The sequence below is a fragment of the Rutidosis leptorrhynchoides genome, chromosome 2, assembly GCF_046630445.1.
Source record: "Rutidosis leptorrhynchoides isolate AG116_Rl617_1_P2 chromosome 2, CSIRO_AGI_Rlap_v1, whole genome shotgun sequence".
Lineage (NCBI taxonomy): Eukaryota > Viridiplantae > Streptophyta > Magnoliopsida > Asterales > Asteraceae > Rutidosis > Rutidosis leptorrhynchoides.
This window is the reverse complement of record NC_092334.1, coordinates 696358630-696379246: the sequence shown is the minus strand read 5'-3', so window position 1 is coordinate 696379246 and position 20617 is coordinate 696358630. Positions and strand designations below refer to the sequence as shown.

Genomic DNA, 20617 nt, shown 5'->3' with positions numbered 1-20617 from the left:
GAGGTGCAAGTCGAAAAATATAGATTGACATAATTGGTTGCATAATCCTCATGTATTTTTTAACATCTAAGTGGCTTCTTGTTAGGTTACTAGCTTAACATCCTTTCTTGTAGCCTTCGTGTGTTTTTAGTTTGCTGCGAACTCGTGTGCTGCTCTGCAGTTTATTGTAATATCCGTATATATTAGTAATAAAATTTTTATTGCCTTAAAAAAAGGGCTTTTAGCTTTTATGCAAAAACTCTTATTTAATAAATATCTATATCTATGTTTAGCTAAAGTAGCTTAAAGCATTTAGATAGAAAAAAAAAGCTATTAGAATTAGCATTTAACTTTTACCTTATAAATTTTGTTACCCATAATTAAGCTACTATACCAAATAACAAAATATATTTAGAAAACTAATAGCTACTAGGTACCAGCTACTAGTTAAAAATTACCAGCTATTAATTAAAAGCTAGCGATAAAAAATAAAAGTTAAAGCTACCGATAAAAAATAAAAGTTACCGGCCCGTATCAGCTAATTTTGACAAATATATATACAAGACTAGTGTAAAAAATGAAAATAAGAACGTTGTAGCAATTGAATTGAAAACAGTAAACTCGTTTAACCAGTTTTGACAGGTAAACCTGATGGATATACGGATCTAGCAAAGAGGTTCAGGGGCCTAACTGTAAACATATCAATGGCTGGTAAACCCTCGACTTCACCGGAAAACTAACACCGCCGTTAACACTCCTAACGCTTACGCTTCATTCATTTTTCTGCTATCCGACTCAATTTGATTCGATTTCGTGATGGACGACGGTACTGCAAAACGTATGAATAAAAAGGAAAGAGCAAAAGATCGTAGAGAAAAACGTCACGAAGAAATCACTCGTCTACGCATGATTCCTTATTCCGATCACCAGAGGTAAATATTTTAATTCATAATACTTGATGTTACATGTCTAGTTTTATGTTAGAACCCTAATTCCCAAGTTATTGATTTTAACATTTTGTAAAAATGTTAAATAGTAGTAAATAGTTTGACAAGCTTACTGATGCATAAGGTTTGTTACTCTGCTATTTAAAATGTAACGTTGTACAAAGTTATAGGTGATGCACAAATTTTGTACCTTTTGATATATGCTTAATTTTTATTTGATTAGGTAATTTAAATGCTTAATTTTAAGTTAAATGTTAAAAACATTTAGGTGGTGGTCTGCAGAAACAATAGCTGTGGTGACCGGTGCTAATCGAGGAATTGGATTTGAGATTACTCGTCAGCTTGCGTTAAATGGGTTGACCGTTGTTCTTACTTCAAGAGACATTATTGTTGGAGAAGAAGTAACTAAGTCCCTGCAAGAAAACGGCTTGAAAGTTGTCTTCCATCAATTGGATATCGTGGACCCCACATCTATCGATTCGTTTTGTGCTTGGATAAAGGATAAGTATGGTGGTATAGATATATTGGTAAGATGGCAACACTGTCCTTTTACATTCACATTTGGGCGGGTGAATTTCGTTTTTGTTTTATCCAACAGATTTACTTAGTGTGGCCTACGTTGCAGATAAACAATGCAGGAGTAAGTTATAATACGGGATCAGAGAATTCTGTTGACTTTTCCGAAAAGGTGATCAATACCAACTATTTTGGCACCAAAAATTTGACTAAAGCTGTTATCCCATTGATGAGGCTTTCTGCTGAAGGTGCTCGTATTGTTATGGTGAGCTCGCGATTGGGAAGACTTAATGGCAGGAGAAATGTATGTATCATCTTACTTTTGTCTATATATGAATATCATATTCTGTTTTTCCCTCCATATCTGTATACTGATATGAAAGATACATTCTACTATAGAAACATTTGTTGTCAAAACTCATAATTATTTTGTTACCCATAAAAATAACTAGACACTACATCAACTATATACTAATCTGGATCTTTTATAAGCCGATATATGGGGTCGTTTGCAAAGTTTCAAAACTCGCTATTCGGGGATTGATCACTCGAGGGAGGAAGTAATCGGCGATTCCGGGATTAATCAGAGATTAATCGGATTGGACTTTTTATATGTTTAAATAATAAACTTCAAAATTAAATTTATGTGTAAAGATAGAAGAAAACCATAAACTTTAACATAATTGTCTAGAAACATACATTTAATTGTTCATTTTGTTCAAAAACTCTACAATTCAAGCTTAAATTCATGTTATAATGTTGACTAATTCTGACTTTGACCAACAAATCTGGTTTTGACCCATTAACCGACTTTGACCGATTAATTAAACTGATATTGGAAATCGGTACGGATTGTTCTTAAAAAGGAGTAATCGGGATTTTTTACAACATTGGTCGTTTATATTTAAAACTAAACTTTTGACACTTATGAACCCATTTCAGCTCCTTCTTTAACTTTCTTTTTGACCCGTTGGAGCTAAAATGATTCCCAAATTGTCATCGTTACTGTCGGCTTTTATTAGATATTTTATTCATAATACGAGTATAGTACATCTGAAACTTTGATATCAGAGGATTGCGGATGTCACATTGAGACAACAATTAGACGACGTGGAATCACTATCGGAGGATTTGATCGACACAACAATAAGCAAATTTTTAGAGCAAGTCAAAGACGGGAGTTGGATATCAGGAGGATGGCCTCAAAATTATACTGACTATTCATTGTCAAAGCTTGCAGTCAACGCATATACAAGGCTAATGGCCATGATACTATCTGAACGCCCCGATGGTAACAAGATATATATCAACTGCTGCTGCCCGGGTTGGGTAAAAACTGCAATGACTGGGTGGGCGGGTCTAACTTCACCCGAGGAAGGAGCTGATACTGCAGTATGGCTTGCCTTGTTTCCCGGCCAATGCGTTAGTGGTAAATTTTTCGCTGAGAGACGTGAGATAAACTTCTGAAAGCAATTTCATGTGTATAAGGGCCTCTTTTGTTTCTCAAGTCAAGAACTTGTGTGAGAAGATTGAATCGGTGAGTGCTGATTCATTGATGATCCTGCCTACTCTTAGACTAGTGAAATGAAAGGCGTTTATGAAAAATTTGGCTTACTATGCATTGTATTTGTTTTTTTATTGTCAAAAAAGCCATGAAGTCTTACTGAAATAGAAAGGATGTACTACTTTGTAAGGGTATATTGTATTTTAAATGCAGGTATATGAGCGTGTTTGACAAAAACAATTAATGAACGATGTTTTGGCTTTGGTTTATGTGCTTTTCGGGTTGTCTCTCAGTGGTTTTACAGCTGACGGACGGTGGTAACATAATATATATCTAAGCCTAACTAGATCTAATCTATTTTCAACCGTTACCTAACTTATCAATCTTTTTTTAACGACAGAAATACATAATACAGAGTATGTATTAATGTATAAATGAAATGAATAGATCGGATGAGTGATGATCTAGTTACACACTTACACGTGAAACAGATCCAAAAGATAGAGTAGAACTTACGTTCTTGAACAACAAATATTTTTTTTTTGGAACACCGATTGGGGTCCCCGAGTGGGACTAAACCTGTGACGATCGCTCCAAATCCATATGGACGAACACATCATTCATCGATTTCATTGTGAGGTATTTGACCTCTATATGATACGTTTTGTAAACATTGCATTCTTTTGAAAAGGCTCACCATAAATGAATATTTAAATCAAAGGTTTTCGATATCTGATGATTTCTACATATAGACAATCACCGTAAATAATAGTTTACAATAGTACTTCCGTTGACAATGCAGTCAAAATAAGATACATGGTGATGATTTTGTGAATGCAATGTTTCCTTGAAAAATATGCCATATAAGACTCCATGCACATAGCTTGTCTAACATATAAGCAAACAGCGGAAGACTTCTAGGGAACCTGAGAATAAACATGCTAACAAGTGTCAACACAAAGGTTGGTGAGTTCATAGTTTTAATGTTTTGCATAATCTGTACATAAAGGTGGATCACAAGATTTCAGTTGTTTCATCCAGAAACGTTTATCAAAATATTCTACAAGATTGAGCACCCTGGTAGCTAAACTTTAACGTTATAATAAGTACCCCTGTTTAACATACATGCAACCAACATGTACAATACACGCAAACCAACGTGTACTAACCTTAAATAGCATACGTCTGTTTTATAGTTTAGGCTAGGGTTTCTATACCTGGAACAGACGGGGATGTCAAGCCCTATGGATCCATATATAACTATTCGCGCCCACCAGTTCTTATAACCGGCAGTTACTAGTTACCAAAGCTAAGGGATTTTCGGTTCAAACTCAGTGTAGAATTAAGTATGTACTTGTATCCATTGCGTTTAAAATAACGTGCATGTATTCTCAGCCCAAAAATATAGATTGCAAAAACAATTAAAAATGGATAAAATGAAACTCACCTTAGCAGCATATAAAGTCGTTCACCAAAATGTGACCGAAACTCGGATTACCAAATAACCGTAGATCTCAACCTAGAGAACATATGTTGGTCAATAAATGTCTATCAAGCTAAGTCAGGTCATAGTGTATCACAATCCTAATGCTCGAGATCGACATACAAAAGTTATCCAAAGTCGTTTCAAAAAGTCAATTTTGACAATAGTTCAACAAAACGAGACGTACCTTATATAAGGATTCATTTACTCGGTTGATAATATTCAAAAATCCAATTTATCAATCTTATAAACAAGTTGTTTAAATATTAATTGTAGATTCAAAAGCAATGTAATTAACGTCAATCATAATTCAGTTGATCATATCTTTTGATTCGTTCATCGAAATTACGCGATTTCTAAATGAAAAGTTATTGATTTTTCGCCAGCTTTCCAAAAACATGTATATCATATACCTTTTACTAGTAATATATGTATTTAATTCGTGATTCATTATAAACTGTTTAACGACGAAATTTAGCATACAAGCATGCATAAATATATATATTCGAGCACTAGACATGGATACACAATTAATATATAAAAGATAAAATATGAATGCTCACGTATCAATATCGTGATTCAATATTGCAGGAAAGTACGTAGACGCAACAGAGATGATAAAACTATGTTTGACTTGCCAATAATACCCACGTACATTACCCATAACCTCCATAGCTATAACCCATAATTTCCTTAGCTCTATCCCGCTTGAAAACCCATTTTGAAAGTGACACGCTCATGACTTCGTCGTAGTATTTTATGTATAATAATACTACTAATAATAATTCTAATAATATAATAATACTAATAATAATAATAATAATAATCTTAATCTTAATAATAATAATAATAATAATAATAATAATAATAATAATAATAATAATAATAATAATTAAATAAATAAATACAGAGTAAGATGGATGATATATGTGTGTGTGCAATTCAGTGAACGAGCTCGACTTTTATAGACCTTTCCTGAAATTTTGCCTCATGCGATCGCATGGTTTCGAAGGCCTTTGGCCATGCGATCGCATGGCCTCTCTTTACAGCTCACATTATTTTGTTGTTTTGCTTGTCGACGTATTTAAATATAATATATATGATATATTTAATTTATATAATTAATTATATATTATATTATATTCACGTGCATAGTTGACTTGTAATTTTTGGTCCGTTGACTCGTACGTTGTCACTCGACTTATGTCCCGGTTCCGGTTTCTCGAATGCATTTTCGTACTCTTAGAAAACTAGTACTTTTCGTTACGCGACGTGTACCTTTATCAAAAATTAAACTTAATCATTGATAAACTATGTCACTCGAAGTGTGGCTTCAATCAATTAAGTGTTTTGGTTATTTGCTTCTATAAATCATCGTCTCGTAGTATATACATATACATATATACATTTTCATTTTAAAATAGCGTTTTACTGTAGCAAAGTTACTGTAGAAATACATTTTTTACTGTAGCAAATAGTGATTTTTGAAAACATTGTAGCTTTTCGGGTACTGTAGAAATTCGAAAATACTGTAGCAAATTAGTGTTTTACTGGTTCATCTTAAACGTTTTAGTTAACTTATCTAAATATCAATCGAATCAATAATCGAATGTTACTATCGTTTACTAAATAACTTGAAATCATATATATATATGCACCTTAAGTTATATATATATATATATATATTGTTCGTGAATCTTCGAGAACAGTCAAAGAATAATTGATTACATGAATATAGTTCCAAAACTTGAGACTCAACATTACAGACTTTGCTTATCGTGTCGAAAACATTAAATCATTTTAAAGATAAAGTTTAAATTTGGTCAGAAATTTCCGGGTCGTCACAAAACCACCCGTTGCGATCATCTCCCGTTTCGACTATGCCGATTCAGCGATAATAACACCGCCCCCATCGCTGCCCGGGAGGAAACCTTGAAACCGATCCAAAGGCACGGCCAAGTAAAACCCCCTCCCCTTTACCCCCCCAAACGATATGAGAAAGGTGCCATGAGTGGATACTTCATGGCAGGGATGAAATTGTGTTTTTAATATGTAGTCAACGGGGGTCGAACTCCTGACCTCCCCTAAAGGAGGCAGTCCACCAACCGCTGGACCACATCACAACTTCCTTGAACAACAAATATTGACAACGTACATCCTAACATTGCAAACAAACACAGTTTACAAGCTAAACTTGCCAACATTGTCACGAATAGAAATGCTTCAAGAAGTGTTCTTGATGAAGCTAACTCGAGGTTAGAAAGAAGGTAAATGAGACTTCCACTTCTGGTGCGTATATAAGCTTAAAGATAACATTGACGAATTAATTTGCGGGGACGCAATTCAAAACTTGTTTATGGGTCCTCAAGATAGAAGAGATGGCGGTTCATTGGCAATCGGAAGAGAAAATATGTCCGTAGAGGCTTTCGAAGTATTTGATGATATGATGACACGATTAGCCGAGGAGAGCGCACGGATCCGCCAATGTGTTATCTTACCAGATAGAGAATTGGTACGTGAAGAATACTTTGAAAAAGACGGCTAATGGTAAATTAAAAAATACATTAGGTTTGGCTATTGTAGTTCGTCTTGATTACTACTCCGTATTATTTTTGTATAGTATTGGGTTTTGTTTGGTTAGTTGTTTTGAAGTCGTTTACAGAAAGTATTGGTTTAAATCGTTCCTTCCGAATCTCTTAAATCAAATACATAAATTCACACAAAAAATAATCACAATTTATTTTATATAAGAATAACGCAAAATCATGGCGAATTTAAGAAAAACCGTGTTATTTGGCATTTCTCGATTCCTTAATTCCACAGCAGCTCCGGCTAGGGTACACGCCAGCACATCGTCAAACGGTGTCGTTCAATCTCAATCTTTTTACAGGTATAGCAAATTCTCTATGTATGTGCGTGTTTTGCCTAGGTCTATTCTGATCTCTAGTTTTTGTCTATTAAGGAGTACATTATATCAGATTTTGTAATTTTAAGGCTTGTATGCTGCCTGCTGCTTAATATTGTTCTGCAATCGATGTTTTAATGCAATTTTCAGGCCTTGTGTTAGTTCATTCTCTCGTGTATATTCTTCAAACAGTGGTGTTGAATTGCCAGATTTTGATTTGTCAAATGAAGAAAGCAAGCGGCAATTGGTGAATAGGTTTGTTAAATATGTGAATTGTTGAGTGATGAATGTAACTGTGAATTTTGATATGTATAGCCCGAATACTAATTTTCATGATTTAAATAGATTGGTGTATAGAAGCAAACAAAGAGGGTTTCTTGAGCTGGACTTAGTTTTGGGAAGTTGGGTGGAGAATCACATTGAATCTTTGGATGTGAAGGGTATCAAAGCACTCGTTGAAGTCCTTAACCTGGTAAGCTTTGCAAATGTAGTTTATTTTGGCTTATGAGATTACAATTTCTTAGTGTCTGTGTATATTAAGTTTGCAAAATTAAATGGTTATTTGGCATGCACACTTTGATGGGCGGGTTATATAAGAATTTTTCTTGAAACGAAACTGGCTGAAACTTCAAATGTTATTTTTAAATGCCTAAAACTCTCTAAATCACTTTATTGAAACAGTTAGATTATAATTGAGATAGTAATAGTAATATTTTGTAGTTGTAGACACAAGTTATTAATATTACTTACTGACTTCAGGAAAATCCAGAATTATGGAAATGGTTAACTGGTCAGGAGCAACCTCCCGAAGCAATCAACACAAATCCGGTAAGTTAGTGAGAAGAAACTATTATTATTTTCTTATTTTTCCTCTGTTTTTTTCACTCATTTGGAGAGTATAATGTGTGTGTGTGTGTGTGCGCGTGTGTGTGTAATATAGGTATTCACTGAGGTGCGTAGTAAGGTAATGAACAACCTCGATAGCTATGCTTCTCCACAAACAAGGGCTACACCTGGGGAATCATGGGTCAGGGGATGGGATGATTTCAAAAAAGGCCGTGATAGCCCTGTTGTCGGTAATCAGTAGCTCTTTTAACGACCCTATTGCAATCAAGTTTACTTTGTTACTAGGTTTACTTCAAAATAAAGTTATGATAAGCTAAAAGAATGTAATGGCGTATGACCATTAGATCTTTTGTGTTATAATAGACTTTAAGTTGTATGAATATTGTTGTATACCTTAATGTATGATGGTTTTGAGGCTTAAATAATGTACTTTTAATCTATAAGATTTTACTATTCTATTATATTCAAGTATGCGATAGCTTTCTTAGTATGTTCTACTATTTAATGTTAGAGAACTTCATGGCACTCAGAGTAACGTAGTATCATGTCAGAACAGGTGATTTATACGTGTTTGATAAACATGCCAAAATAGGTAATCACCCACACGTGGTAAAATGGGTGGGTTCAAATAAAGTATTACCTGAATGACGGCCTTTTTATATAAACGGGTTGAAATTGCGACTCTTACAGTAACCATTGTGCCACAATCAATTATCTTTACTCTTTAAGTACATGAACTCGAGAATCTACAACTTCTTAGGGTAGTCTATTAAAACACCCAGAACCAAAACTTTACAAAACTAAATGACAACTCCAATTGCTATCATGTTAGAAACTACCATGGTTTCAAGTCACTGATAGGGCCCGCAGTCCAGTTCAAAACCTTCTCGTCGTTCCTCAAGTAAACGTCCTTTTCGTGAGGCAATTTACGCGCAAGACCGTTCAAGATTTGATGAAAAGCATCACCCGGTTGAGCAGGATGTGGGAACAACATAGCTTGTTTCATCGACGGATTCGCAAGCAATCTCTGTTTTCTTAATATGACATCTGGCGGTATCGATGTGAGAATTGTGTCGAGATTAGGGACATCTTTTTCGTCTACATAAACACCAATATCTTCCCATGGAATAGCATCGGCAAAAGGTAAGACGATATCGTCTGCTATGATAACTGGAATGCAACCAAATACGACCGCCTCCACGAGCCTCGGGCTCCATGGGGCCCACCCGAGTGGACACAGACAAAATACGGATCTCTGCATGTCTTCGTAGTATGTTGTTGGATGGTCAGTTGAGATGTCGAAAAGATGATTGTTTTTGAAGTTCTCCCATATCGCTGCTCTTGCCCCTCTGTATGTTCATATGAAAAACACTTTTATGTTAAAAAAGAACAATTATTGACTTTTTGATCATAGGTGTCAAAATGGGCAGTAGTGCAGTCGACACGTACCTTGCATAATAACCACCTTCTGGGTCGTTTCCCACGTCATAAAACAAGCCTCTAAAGTAGACAAAGATCGATCGAGGGGTACTTGGTGGAATCAAGTGCGATTGAATCTTAAGGGCTGGAGCATATGGAGGAACAGTTATGGACCCGTCTTTCAAGCAAACGTGGTTCTTTTGCCCAAATGTTTGAACCAATGTAGCACGTTGGAGTAACGAAAGGATTCCTCTTTCAATGGCTTTTTCTTCCTAAATTCAAACAATAAACAAGTTAACAAATGTCATATAAACTATTACGTACTAGACATTACAGGTACCACATTTAATGGGTTGAATGGGTCCAAGAGGTTAAAAGTTGACCAAAATGTATTTAGACGAATTTTTTCAAAAAATAATTAAAAAAAAAAATAACTTCGTGCATCATATATGCCACAGCAGGAGGTTCCAAATATTTATGGAAGGTGTTTTGGGTCAAGTCAATCAAACATGACCCATTACCCAACCTAGTTGCCTGCCCAGTTTGCCATCCATTCGATGGGTTGAATGGGGTGTAAGGGTAAAAAATTGACCAAAATGTATCTAGACGAAAATATTTTTTTTTCCCAAAAAAAAAAAAAAAAAAAAACTTAAAATATATCTAGATGAAAAATCTTTTTTTGTTTTCAAGATTAAAAAAAAAAAAAAAAAAGAAAAGAAAAAACTTTGTGCCATCATATATGCCACACCAGGAGGTTCCAAAGTAATTATGGAAGGTGTTTTGGGTCAATTGAATGTGACCCATCACCCAACCTGCCTGCCCCGCCCAGTTTACCACCCTTACCAAAATATACATAATTGAGAGTAGATATGTACTTGATAATGAAAACAAGCACCAAAATCATGTGGTACAATGAAAAAGTGATCAGCTCCTTCTGTCCGATTCCAATAAGGCCAATTGGAAGAAATAAGTTGAATTGCACTTCTCATTACTCGAGGTGCTTTGAACGGTAACGGGAGGCCGTCTGGTGTTAAGTCACACGTGGAGTAAACGGGTGTATAAAACCAATCGGCCTCTTCGGGATTCAAGGTTCGAATGGGACTCGATAACAGGAACTGATGCATATAAATTTCGGCAGCGAACATGTGATTGAGACAACGAGGATCTTTTTGAAGAATCTTCTTGTTGTATTTACTCGGTAGCTCGTAAACATAGACTTTTAGCCTTCCAACCGGATTATCATCCAACACGTCACCAGCACTACCTGTGTGGTAAACAAAACGGGTAAACTGGTCAGGTTAAATCATTGAAAAGGTGGTCAAATGTGAACATTGAGGAAGAATTACCTGAAATTCTTTCTGTTTTTTGACCTTTACGGAGCTCGAAAGCATCAACATTGAACGTAAACACAATGTAAAAAAGTAAAAGAAAACGGAAACTTGAATTCATCATCTTTGATCGTCAAAATCTTTTATAACCGGATGAATATTTGTAAGAATAACGGGAGCGGAAAGATTTGGTTGATGAGAGGAAAATTCACAAAATATATATAAACTAAAAATGTGTAAAGAGATTGTTGGTAAGTCATTAGAAAATATTGGTGGTTAGATTGGAAGAGCCTTTCTTGAAAACTGACATTTGATATTGCAAAATTGATTGATAAGTATATAATAAAAGGAAGAAGCTTGTATAGTTTACACATGCACAGAATGAGATGGGTATATATGAACATTGCTTAAAGAAACATGTAGTATGCTAGGAATTAAGATTATAAAAATGAAAAATGAGATATCAATATAAATATAGATAGATATAAGAAGCATCTAGTTGGTTTGATTTAGTTGTCAAAGCTGTTGCACTATTTAATTAGTTTGGTGAATATTAGTACTCTCGTCCTCTTACTGTATTACATGAGTACTTTACATAAAATGTTTATATTTTTAAGCATTAGGCCATAGATAAATTAGTTTAAATATTAATAATGTGATCGAAATATTAAAGCAATATACGGAGTATTTGATATTCTTGTTATTATTTGCAATTTTTAGCTAAAAGAATCATATATCATATCATAATATATAATAACAATAAACAATTTATACAATATTCAATCAATATTATTATATTGCAAAAGTAAGATCCAACCATAACTAAACATCGAAGATTATTAAATTAGAAACCATACATGCATACATCTAAAACGCTTAGCCTTCTCCATCTCTTGAGCCGCTATCATTTCCCACTTCCTTGCATTACCATATGCATATTTATAGAAGCAGCTTAAAAAACAGTAGCAAATGCAAAAATGAATAAATAAATAAAAGTAAAATAAAAAAAATAAAAAGAGTTATTAATCGATATTGGTGGCATAAAAACATAATGCAAAACCACAAAAAAAAAAAAAAAAAAAAAAAATAATAATAATAATAATAAATAATAATCATAAAAAATAATAAACAAAAAAAAAAATGATGGAAGCAGAGCATATATCATGGAGGGACACATTCATTGATCAACTGTGCATATCTCAAAAAGGTACGTATCTTTCAATTCATAAAACCAAATGGGTTGAATTGGTCAAAAGTAAATCAAAGTTTTCTTTCAAATCATAACACCAGTGATATCAATTTTTCGGGACAATTGGATTATTATGGAAATGATACATATATTTGTAAAAGTTGGGACAAGCGTTTTTTGGGTCAACACAGCCTATAAAGAAAAGTTGCCTATTTCGCATAGACAACCCACCCATATTGCTACCTCAAATTGTCTGTATCTTAAAGTTGTGCTGTAGCTTTTTATCAGTATACAAGTACTAATGTACAGATGAATGTATGCTTGAATATTGTATTTATCAAAAAGAAGCACCTGAAATTTACTTTCTTGAAAGATATAGACGAGAGCCAACTTCCAGAAATTTATGCAGTCAAACTGAAATTTGGTTACATCCAAGTCAAGTTGACTTATTTTAGACGAAATTGCTTACATTGGGTTTATAATGTAATCAGGATCCACTACACAAAATAAGATTATGACATGGAATTAACATAGTAATAGGTGCATCTTCAATCCTCTTATATCATAATCAGTAGAATTGAGTTGTGTTTCAAGACTTAAATGGGTATAGCAGAAAATTTAAGTCCAAATGTAACATGTAGAACTCTATAAAACTCACTCAAAAATTAACACATCCGTCTATAATAAAGATATATTAAAGAAAATTGATATGTATTTTGATTGCTATTGTTATATTTATTTTATTACTCGTCGATGAAATAAAAATATTAGATGATTAACCCAATGGGTCCATAATTACCAGTCAAGGCATAAAAAGTTGCTAATTTCCCATGTTTACATAGACACATTATAAAGAAGCACATATGCAATTAAATTTTAGCTAGAATAGCATATATATACCCCAAGTTACTTAACACAAAAGTTAAGTCATAAACGTGTTATATAATAGCATCATTATATTAATCTTCTCTTTTGAGCATATATTACTTCAACTTTATTTGGGATTTTATCTCATATATCCCCCCTAAACCCATAAATTACATATTTCCCCAAAATACAACTTTTCAATGAATAAAGTACAAGGATTTTAATGCATATTTGGATATATATGTAATTTATAAATTTATTATTTTGATGTATCTTGTCTTTCATATATGATACTATAATTCAGCTTATCAAATATTCCATAAAGTTTAAAATGAAGCATGTTTGAGTTTAATAGTTTAAGGTGATGCAGTCCATGCTCAAAGTAATCAAGGGCATTGCAGAAACCATTTAATAGAACATTTTGCACATGCTTAGGGACCCAAATTAAATTTGATTGTAACCGGCAGTTACAGCTACCCAACTTTACCATATTCAAGCATAAATATGGATTTAAGGTGTGTATGTAAGTACTTTTTTTGGTCAAATTTAAGGTGTGTATGTAAGTACTTTCTACACACTAAATATGGATTGTATTTTTCAAACATTCTGAAGCATCACGATTGAAAAGAGATTAATTACATTTTGAAGTATCATGAAACCAAAAAAAAAAGTTAAACAGAAAATCCCTTTTAACGTAAGATAAAGAAAAAAGAAAGCTTAAATAACTTAAAATTTCAAATTGGAAAAAAGGGACCCTTTTGGTTAAGAAGAGTTTAGTGCCTGAAAATAATTGAGAGGACAGATATGATGTAAACTAAGTGATAATATAAGGGTCCAAATTTAAAACTCACCTAAAACATTCAATTCTGTTGGCCACACACAACTACATTTCCTTATATAGTATTTATGTTTGGCAACAATCTCAACAAACATGAGCTATACATATCACCAAACAACATCAAATTCTTACCCTCCAAAAAAGACTATTAACTTTTATATATAACATATATATTGTATATAAGTTTCAGGCTAATAAAGAAAGTCAAACAGATGGATGAGGAGGACCTGAAAATTAAAAATAACACAAAAATAGAAGGAGGTTGTAGTGATGTGCAGAATATTAATGGAAGCAATGAAGAAGAAGTTAAGAAGATTTTACAAATGAGAGATTTGGTTGAAAAGCAAGATCCTACCTCCAAGGTGAGTCTGTCTCCATGATTCTATCAAATGGTTTGACCGTTTGACCAAGTGCAATGTCTACATCTTAATGCATAATGTACAAGTCGCTATAGATTGATTATGCTAGATCTGGTCATCTTGATGTGTTATTTATAAGCGTCTAAATATTATTTGGCACCTAAATACTCGTATATGATTAAATACAAGAAAACAATATAACTTGAAATACACACTGTGTCCAAACTTGGTCGGGTCGACCCAGAACTTCTATTTTGTGAAGAATTAATTAGTGTGTAAATATAGTTAATACTATAACTTCTTAAATAGCAACTGAGAAACTTAGGAGGTTCTATATTATGAGGTCCATGACACAATGATGGCCCAAATCTGAACAACTTCATATAATAAATTGGAATTGTCCTTACAGGAATACGACGATTTGACATTTAGAAGGTTTCTTCGTGCTCGTGATCTGGACATAGACAAGGCATGTATTATGTTTCTAAAGTACCTTAAATGGAGAAAAACATTTCTTCCAAACGGTTCAATTTCAGAGTCCGAAATCACAACTGACATAGCTCAAAACAAGTTGTTCATGCAAGGAACAGATAGAAGCGGACGTCTGATAACTATCGTGTTTGGTGGCAAACATTACCCCAACAAAGTAGGAGGTGTCGAAGAGTTCAAGCGTATGTTGATAGACTTACTTCACATTCATTAACATAAATCATTTTTTCAAAAGATTTATTTGATAATATTGTGACTACGTCACAGGTTATGTGGTCTTCACGCTAGAAAGAATATTGTTAAGGTATGACCATCATGGTTCGCAACTTCTCTCCCTAAGTCCCTTTCCAAGTGAAAAATGTTTACTAATACTAGATGTGGCCAAACAGAATCAAGTCACCATTGGCAACATTTGTGCAGGTCAAAACGGGTTTGGGTTGGGCCAACCTGAAACACTTAGCCTAGAAGTTCGATTTTTGTTTATAAAAAAAATACTAGTTGATGTGACATAAACGAACAAATAATATAATTTTCACCATCACAAGGTAGTTTAGTGGTTGGGGCCCTCACATCCTTGCAAGAGGCTTCACGTTCGAATCTTGTGGTCGCCACGAAAGGGTTGGGAAGGGAGTAATATTGGCTGCATATGGTAGAGTATGAGGTTGGATTACTCGCCCTATCGGGTAACCCGAACAGAAAAAAACCTTAGAATATTTTAAAATAATATTATATTCATAATTAACTACTTTTATGTGGAAAAAATATTAGTGAATATATATATATATATATATATATATATATATATATATATATATATATATAGTGGTAGGATCAAGAGGGAAGTAACCAATCGGGGGGAAGCAAAACTTTTTTTTTTTCCGTTTTTTGAGAAAACTTTGTTCACGAACATTATAGATGGGATGAAAATATGAACATTTAATAGAGACATTTTGTGATAAATGTTTTTATTTTGGCGGGAAAACGCTCGAAGAAGTAATATATAACAATTATCGTGTTTTTCGAGCGTATGTTGAGGTTTTAGCTATTGGGGTTTAGATATTAGGGTTTATAGGGTTTAGATATTAGGGTTTAGAAATTTAGGGTTTAGAGTTTAGATTTAGGGTTTAGATTTAGGATTTAGATTGAGTTTTTAACACGAACGGTTTAGAGTTTAGGGTTTAGGGTTTAGGGTTTGGTGTTTTGGGTTTATGGAATAAACCCAAAACACCAAACCCTAAACTCTAAATCGGGCTAAATTTTACTTCACAAAACATGAAAAAAAAAAAAAAACGTTCATATTCTTCACGAACAATATTATCTTGAATGTTATTTTTGTCGATCGTTTTCCCGCCTAAATAATAACATTCATCACGAAGTGTCTCTTCTAAATGTTCATATTTTCGTGTGATCTTGATGCCGGAAAAAAAAATTCCAAAAAAAACGAAAAAAAAAATTTTTGCTTCCCCCTGCTTCCCCCCGATTGGTTACTTCCCCATTGATCCTGCCCCTATATATATATATATATATATATATATATATATATATATATATATATATATATATATATATATATATATATGGTGAGGATCCCATTAGAACTCTAATTTGGAGAGAACTCCGAGAACTCAATTTTTGTTCGACTTCAGCCATTTTTGTTCAACTTCAGTCATTTTTGTTAGACTTCAGGAATTGTAGAACAAGGATTTTTTGTTCGAGTTTGGCCCTTTTTTGTTCTCATGAATCGTAGAACAAGGATTTTTTTTGTTCGACTTCAGATATTTTTGTTCGACTTCAATTTTCTTTGTTCGACTTCAGCTATTTTTGTTCGACTTCAGTTTGTTTTGTTCGAATTCAGAGTTGTAGTACAAAAACAATCATTTTGTTAGACTTCAGCTTTTTTTTGTTCGACTTTAGCTTTTTTTGTTCGACTTCAGGACAAAAACGATTTTGTAGAACAAAAACGTGATTTCATATGCATCTCAAAAAATGTTCGACATCAGCCATTTTTGTTAGACCTCAGATGTTCTCATGGTTCTCTCCATTAAAAAGTTCTCATTAGATCCCTGCATGCGTGCGTGCGTGCTGCGTACGTGCAAATAATGATTTTTTTGGAGGAAAGGGGAAGTAGACATTCTTTATAAATAATGTTATTATTTAACCATTCATTTATATAATTAAAGTTGTATTTATATACAGTTTCATGGTATAGGTGAAAAAAATAATTTTTACGAACAACAATATTTTTTTGTCAAAATCTATAATAAGAATAACATTACTCATTAGGAATGTTTTCGAAAAATAAATTCTAATATATCCGAAAACATTACATGTAATAGTGTTTCCGGTTTCTAATATTAATATTAATATATCTATTATAATGGGTTGAAATTTCTGGTTTCTAATCTGTAATAAAATGGTTGCTCATGTCTAAGAATACGGTTTAGTTTTTATCTTATTTGAAATTCACGTTACTTCAAGGTGGTAAACTGGTTGGAACAGGGTTTTGCCCAATGGTTTTTCAAGTCTACTAGATTACTAAAGTTGAACAACCTTGAGCTATAAGTTTATTTACCAGGCTCGTGAATGTTGTATTTTTCATGGTCCAGTCTCGTGAATGTGGTATTTTTCATGGTCCTGCCTCTAATCTTAGTTTGAGAATGTGTATCGTGAATTGGAAGTGGACCTTTTGTTATACGACAAACGGACTGCCAACGACCATCTCCATATCGAATACAGTCACGAGGATCATTGGTACATAAGCATAGAACCGGGATATTATTTATATCCACACCTCTATCGTCATTTTCTGAAAATGGGACAAGACTAGTAGAGACACCACCAACAACTTTATATATGGCCAACAATCCCACACTCCTTTTATTTGTTTAAGAAACTATGACAAGACTAGCAGAGTCACCACCAACAGATTCGTCTATAGCTACCAATCCCACACTCTTTTTATCTGTTTCAGAAACTGTGACAAAACTAGCAGAGGCATCACCATCACCGTATAACGCCACAAATCTCACATTACTTGCATTAGTCAGCTAATTGGTATCCTCATCAGGATCTAGCCCCCAAACTACATCAGGATTTACAACAGATGGACTTGGAAAGAATTGTAATGACTTTACCAAATTCATGTCTTTAGTCACTACCTTCATTTCCAAGTTCATATACTGTCAATTCTGATATAGTTCAGGGACTAGATCTTGATAAGAATACCAATAAGCTGACTATTGTAAGTAATGTGGGATTGGTGGTGATACATGGGGTTGGCGATGCCTATACTAGTCTAGTCACAATTTTTGAAACATATCAAAGGAGTATGGGATTGTTGGCCATGTACGAAGCTGTTGGTGGTGCATCTACTAGTATTGTCACAACTTCTGAAACAAATAAAAGGAGTGCTGGATTGGTGCCCATAGATGAAGTTGTTGGTGGTGTCTCTACTATTCTTGTCCCATTTTCAGAAAATGACGATAAGGGTGTGAATGTAAATAATATCCCGATTGTATGCTCGTGTACCGGTATTCCTTGTGACTGTATTCGATTTAGGGATGGCGGTTGGCAGTCCGTCTATTGTACAACAAAGTTCCACTTCCAACTCACGATAGGCATTCTCAAACTAAGATTAGAGGCAGAACTATGAAAGATACCACATCCACGAGACTTGTGAAATAACTTACAGCTCAAAGTTTCAACTTTAGTACTCCAGTAGACTTGAAAAACCATTGGGCAAAACCCGGTAACAACTAGTTTACCACCTTGAATTAGAGCGAATCTCAAATCAGATAAAACTAAACTGTATTCTTAGACATATGCAGCCATTTTATTACTTATTAGAATCCGGGAATTCCAGCCCATTAAAATAGATACATCATTTAATGGGTTACAATTTCTCCTTTTAGAATTATCTTCATCATATTGATCCTTTATAGAATTGTATAGTGAGGCAAAAAAAAAAAATGTGTATGACTCCCGTAATATGAAAAAAAAAAAAACAACTTATATAAAATATATCAGCTACATAATTACAGTTCTTACGATCTATGAAAGCTAGAGTTCATTGGATAAGTTAAAAATAAATTTCGAGTGAAGAATTCGAACTTTTTGATTCCATTTGTATTTTTTTTTCTGAAGTTGATTTGCTTTTCAATTTTTTTTCCCCCTATTAATGGACTAGATATAGGAAAAATGTAATTTGTTTGAATTTCTTGAAACGTTAAGTCTTTGTAAGTGGTTACGGCATCTCTAGAGTTTTTATAGAGGGTCGGGGTTTAGTATAATTTTGCAGTTAAAAAAAGTCATATGAATTTATGTAATTGCTTTATACTTATTTAATTGAAAATTGAAACATTAAATGGTGCGTTAATTATATTTTGGAAAAGTATACTCACCTTGTGTAACGATACGTGAATGCGTGCGTGCGTGAATACAAAAAGGGGAAAAGAATCTTGATAACCAATATTTACAATTTGATATCAGGATGCCTGCAGGCCAAGAAAAGTTTGTGTCTATTGCAGATGTTCAAGGATGGGGATATTCAAATAGTGATATACGTGGATATCTTGCTGCACTCTCTATTTTACAGGTTTACAAGCATTTCATTTTGTGTGTGTGTGTGTGTGTGTGTGTGTGTGTGTGTGTGTGTTTTGTGTAAAAAGTAGCCTTTAATCTCACATTAGTTAGTTTCTGATGTAAAATATTGATGTTTATGACAGGATTATTATCCAGAACGACTAGGAAAAATGTTTGTCGTGAATGTTCCTTACCTATTTATGGCAGCATGGAAGATGATTTACCCATTTATTGATGAAAAAACAAAGAAAAAGGTAAGCTTGTATGTATAGGCTGCAATTTCATTAGATTCACATATAAATCTGTCGATTCAGGTTTATCATCTTATCAGATCATATGACTAACGGCTCATACGGGTTTGACCAAATCAAAAGTATAACAAAGTGTTACTCAATGCATAAAACCAGTGAAAAATGCAATTATGTCATCGTTAGATGGCTTGTAGTTTCTTCCAACGATTTAATTATCATGAAAACAATATAACATATTTATAAGCATGTTTGACACTGTAAAATTGGGACAAAAGATTTTTTTGGGTCAACCCAAACTCTATCAAAAAGTTACCCAATAAACGGATTGGCCAACTCACCCATTTTACTACCCCTACTTGTCTGCAGCATTAATATCAGATTGTTATGCGGTCAAATAAGTACTAAAGTAAGATGAAATATATGCTTACCTTGCAGATTATATTTGTCGAAAAGAAGCACATGACATCTACACTTCAGAACGACATAGACGAGAGCCAGCTTCCAGAAATTTATGGGGGCAAGCTTAAATTGGTTCCCATCCAAGATAGCTAGTTTAGTCAACTGTTGACCTATTTCGACTCAATTCTTTATTCTTGTTCAAGTTCTCCTAAGATTATTATGCACCAGAATTGGTTGATTATTATGCACCAGAATTGGTTGCGAGTGTTGTCATGGATAATTTTATGAAAATTGACCCATCGCTGAAACCTGTTGCTCATGAAAGTAATATCTTATAGCCACACATCCAAGGCATGCATGTAATTATCTGAGGATAAAAGTTGGGTCAGGGGCTGTTTGGGTAACGGGTCGTTCTGTTAAGAGAACCGCTCAAATCAGGTTGACCCAAAAAACTTTGTCTAGATCTTTTTTAATTTAAATAAGTAGTGTTTTATATGAGACTACAACAATATATTATCTTTTTAGGTAAAATGATCAGGAGATTTCATAGATTGAAGATTCACTCTCAAACCAATTAGAATGTATGTAAATGGTTCAAAAAATGACAAGTTTAGATATGTAATCAGTCAACCAACAACATAAACTTCATATTGAATTTAAGATATGTAAGTTTGAACTGGATATATTTAATACTAAACAAGAAATTGCAAGTTGTAA

At 33.6% G+C, this 20617-nt stretch overlaps 4 protein-coding genes across 4 annotated transcripts; 3 read left to right on the top strand and 1 right to left on the bottom strand.

Annotated features, from left to right (window-relative positions):
- Positions 1 to 614: 614 nt before the first annotated feature.
- Positions 615 to 2997, top strand: LOC139894095 (uncharacterized). The gene is made up of 4 exons (XM_071877296.1): positions 615 to 911; positions 1195 to 1453; positions 1552 to 1746; positions 2514 to 2997. The coding sequence occupies exons 1-4, from the start codon at positions 796 to 798 to the stop codon at positions 2907 to 2909; spliced, it is 966 nt and encodes a 321-aa protein (XP_071733397.1). The 5' UTR covers positions 615 to 795; the 3' UTR covers positions 2910 to 2997.
- Positions 2998 to 7176: 4179 nt separating this feature from the next.
- Positions 7177 to 8594, top strand: LOC139894094 (succinate dehydrogenase assembly factor 2, mitochondrial-like). Its single transcript, XM_071877295.1, has 5 exons — positions 7177 to 7319; positions 7485 to 7589; positions 7680 to 7806; positions 8094 to 8162; positions 8275 to 8594. Exons 1-5 carry the CDS (start codon positions 7195 to 7197, stop codon positions 8419 to 8421), a joined length of 573 nt encoding a protein of 190 aa, XP_071733396.1. The 5' UTR covers positions 7177 to 7194; the 3' UTR covers positions 8422 to 8594.
- A 350-nt stretch (positions 8595 to 8944) lies between these two features.
- Positions 8945 to 10759, bottom strand: LOC139894093 (probable beta-1,4-xylosyltransferase IRX10L). The gene is made up of 3 exons (XM_071877294.1): positions 10475 to 10759; positions 9630 to 9871; positions 8945 to 9529 (listed from the first exon to the last, which is right to left on the bottom strand). The coding sequence occupies exons 1-3, from the start codon at positions 10742 to 10744 to the stop codon at positions 9016 to 9018; spliced, it is 1026 nt and encodes a 341-aa protein (XP_071733395.1). The 5' UTR covers positions 10745 to 10759; the 3' UTR covers positions 8945 to 9015.
- A 3274-nt stretch (positions 10760 to 14033) lies between these two features.
- On the top strand, positions 14034 to 20167 carry LOC139890404 (sec14 cytosolic factor-like). Its single transcript, XM_071873289.1, has 6 exons — positions 14034 to 14183; positions 14590 to 14851; positions 14937 to 14973; positions 19158 to 19263; positions 19394 to 19504; positions 19937 to 20167. The coding sequence occupies exons 1-6, from the start codon at positions 14034 to 14036 to the stop codon at positions 20051 to 20053; spliced, it is 783 nt and encodes a 260-aa protein (XP_071729390.1). The 3' UTR covers positions 20054 to 20167.
- The last annotated feature ends 450 nt before the right edge of the window (positions 20168 to 20617 follow it).

Excerpts from the sequence above, each read along its gene's own strand:
- LOC139894094 (XM_071877295.1), top strand. The coding sequence starts at position 7,195 with ATGGCGAATTTAAGAAAAACCGTGTTATTTGGCATTTCTCGATTCCTT. Across the intron at positions 7,320-7,484 it reads CAATCTCAATCTTTTTACAG|GCCTTGTGTTAGTTCATTCT; the intron begins GTATAGCAAATT and ends TGCAATTTTCAG. Across the intron at positions 7,807-8,093 it reads TCGTTGAAGTCCTTAACCTG|GAAAATCCAGAATTATGGAA; the intron begins GTAAGCTTTGCA and ends TACTGACTTCAG.
- LOC139894093 (XM_071877294.1), bottom strand. The coding sequence starts at position 10,744 with ATGTTCGCTGCCGAAATTTATATGCATCAGTTCCTGTTATCGAGTCCC. Across the intron at positions 9,872-10,474 it reads GTGCTTGTTTTCATTATCAA|GAAGAAAAAGCCATTGAAAG; the intron begins GTACATATCTAC and ends GTTTGAATTTAG. Across the intron at positions 9,530-9,629 it reads GAAGGTGGTTATTATGCAAG|AGGGGCAAGAGCAGCGATAT; the intron begins GTACGTGTCGAC and ends ATGAACATACAG.
- LOC139894095 (XM_071877296.1), top strand. The coding sequence starts at position 796 with ATGGACGACGGTACTGCAAAACGTATGAATAAAAAGGAAAGAGCAAAA. Across the intron at positions 912-1,194 it reads CCTTATTCCGATCACCAGAG|GTGGTGGTCTGCAGAAACAA; the intron begins GTAAATATTTTA and ends AAAAACATTTAG. Across the intron at positions 1,454-1,551 it reads ATGGTGGTATAGATATATTG|ATAAACAATGCAGGAGTAAG; the intron begins GTAAGATGGCAA and ends CCTACGTTGCAG.
- LOC139890404 (XM_071873289.1), top strand. The coding sequence starts at position 14,034 with ATGGATGAGGAGGACCTGAAAATTAAAAATAACACAAAAATAGAAGGA. Across the intron at positions 14,184-14,589 it reads AGCAAGATCCTACCTCCAAG|GAATACGACGATTTGACATT; the intron begins GTGAGTCTGTCT and ends TTGTCCTTACAG. Across the intron at positions 14,852-14,936 it reads AGGTGTCGAAGAGTTCAAGC|GTTATGTGGTCTTCACGCTA; the intron begins GTATGTTGATAG and ends ACTACGTCACAG.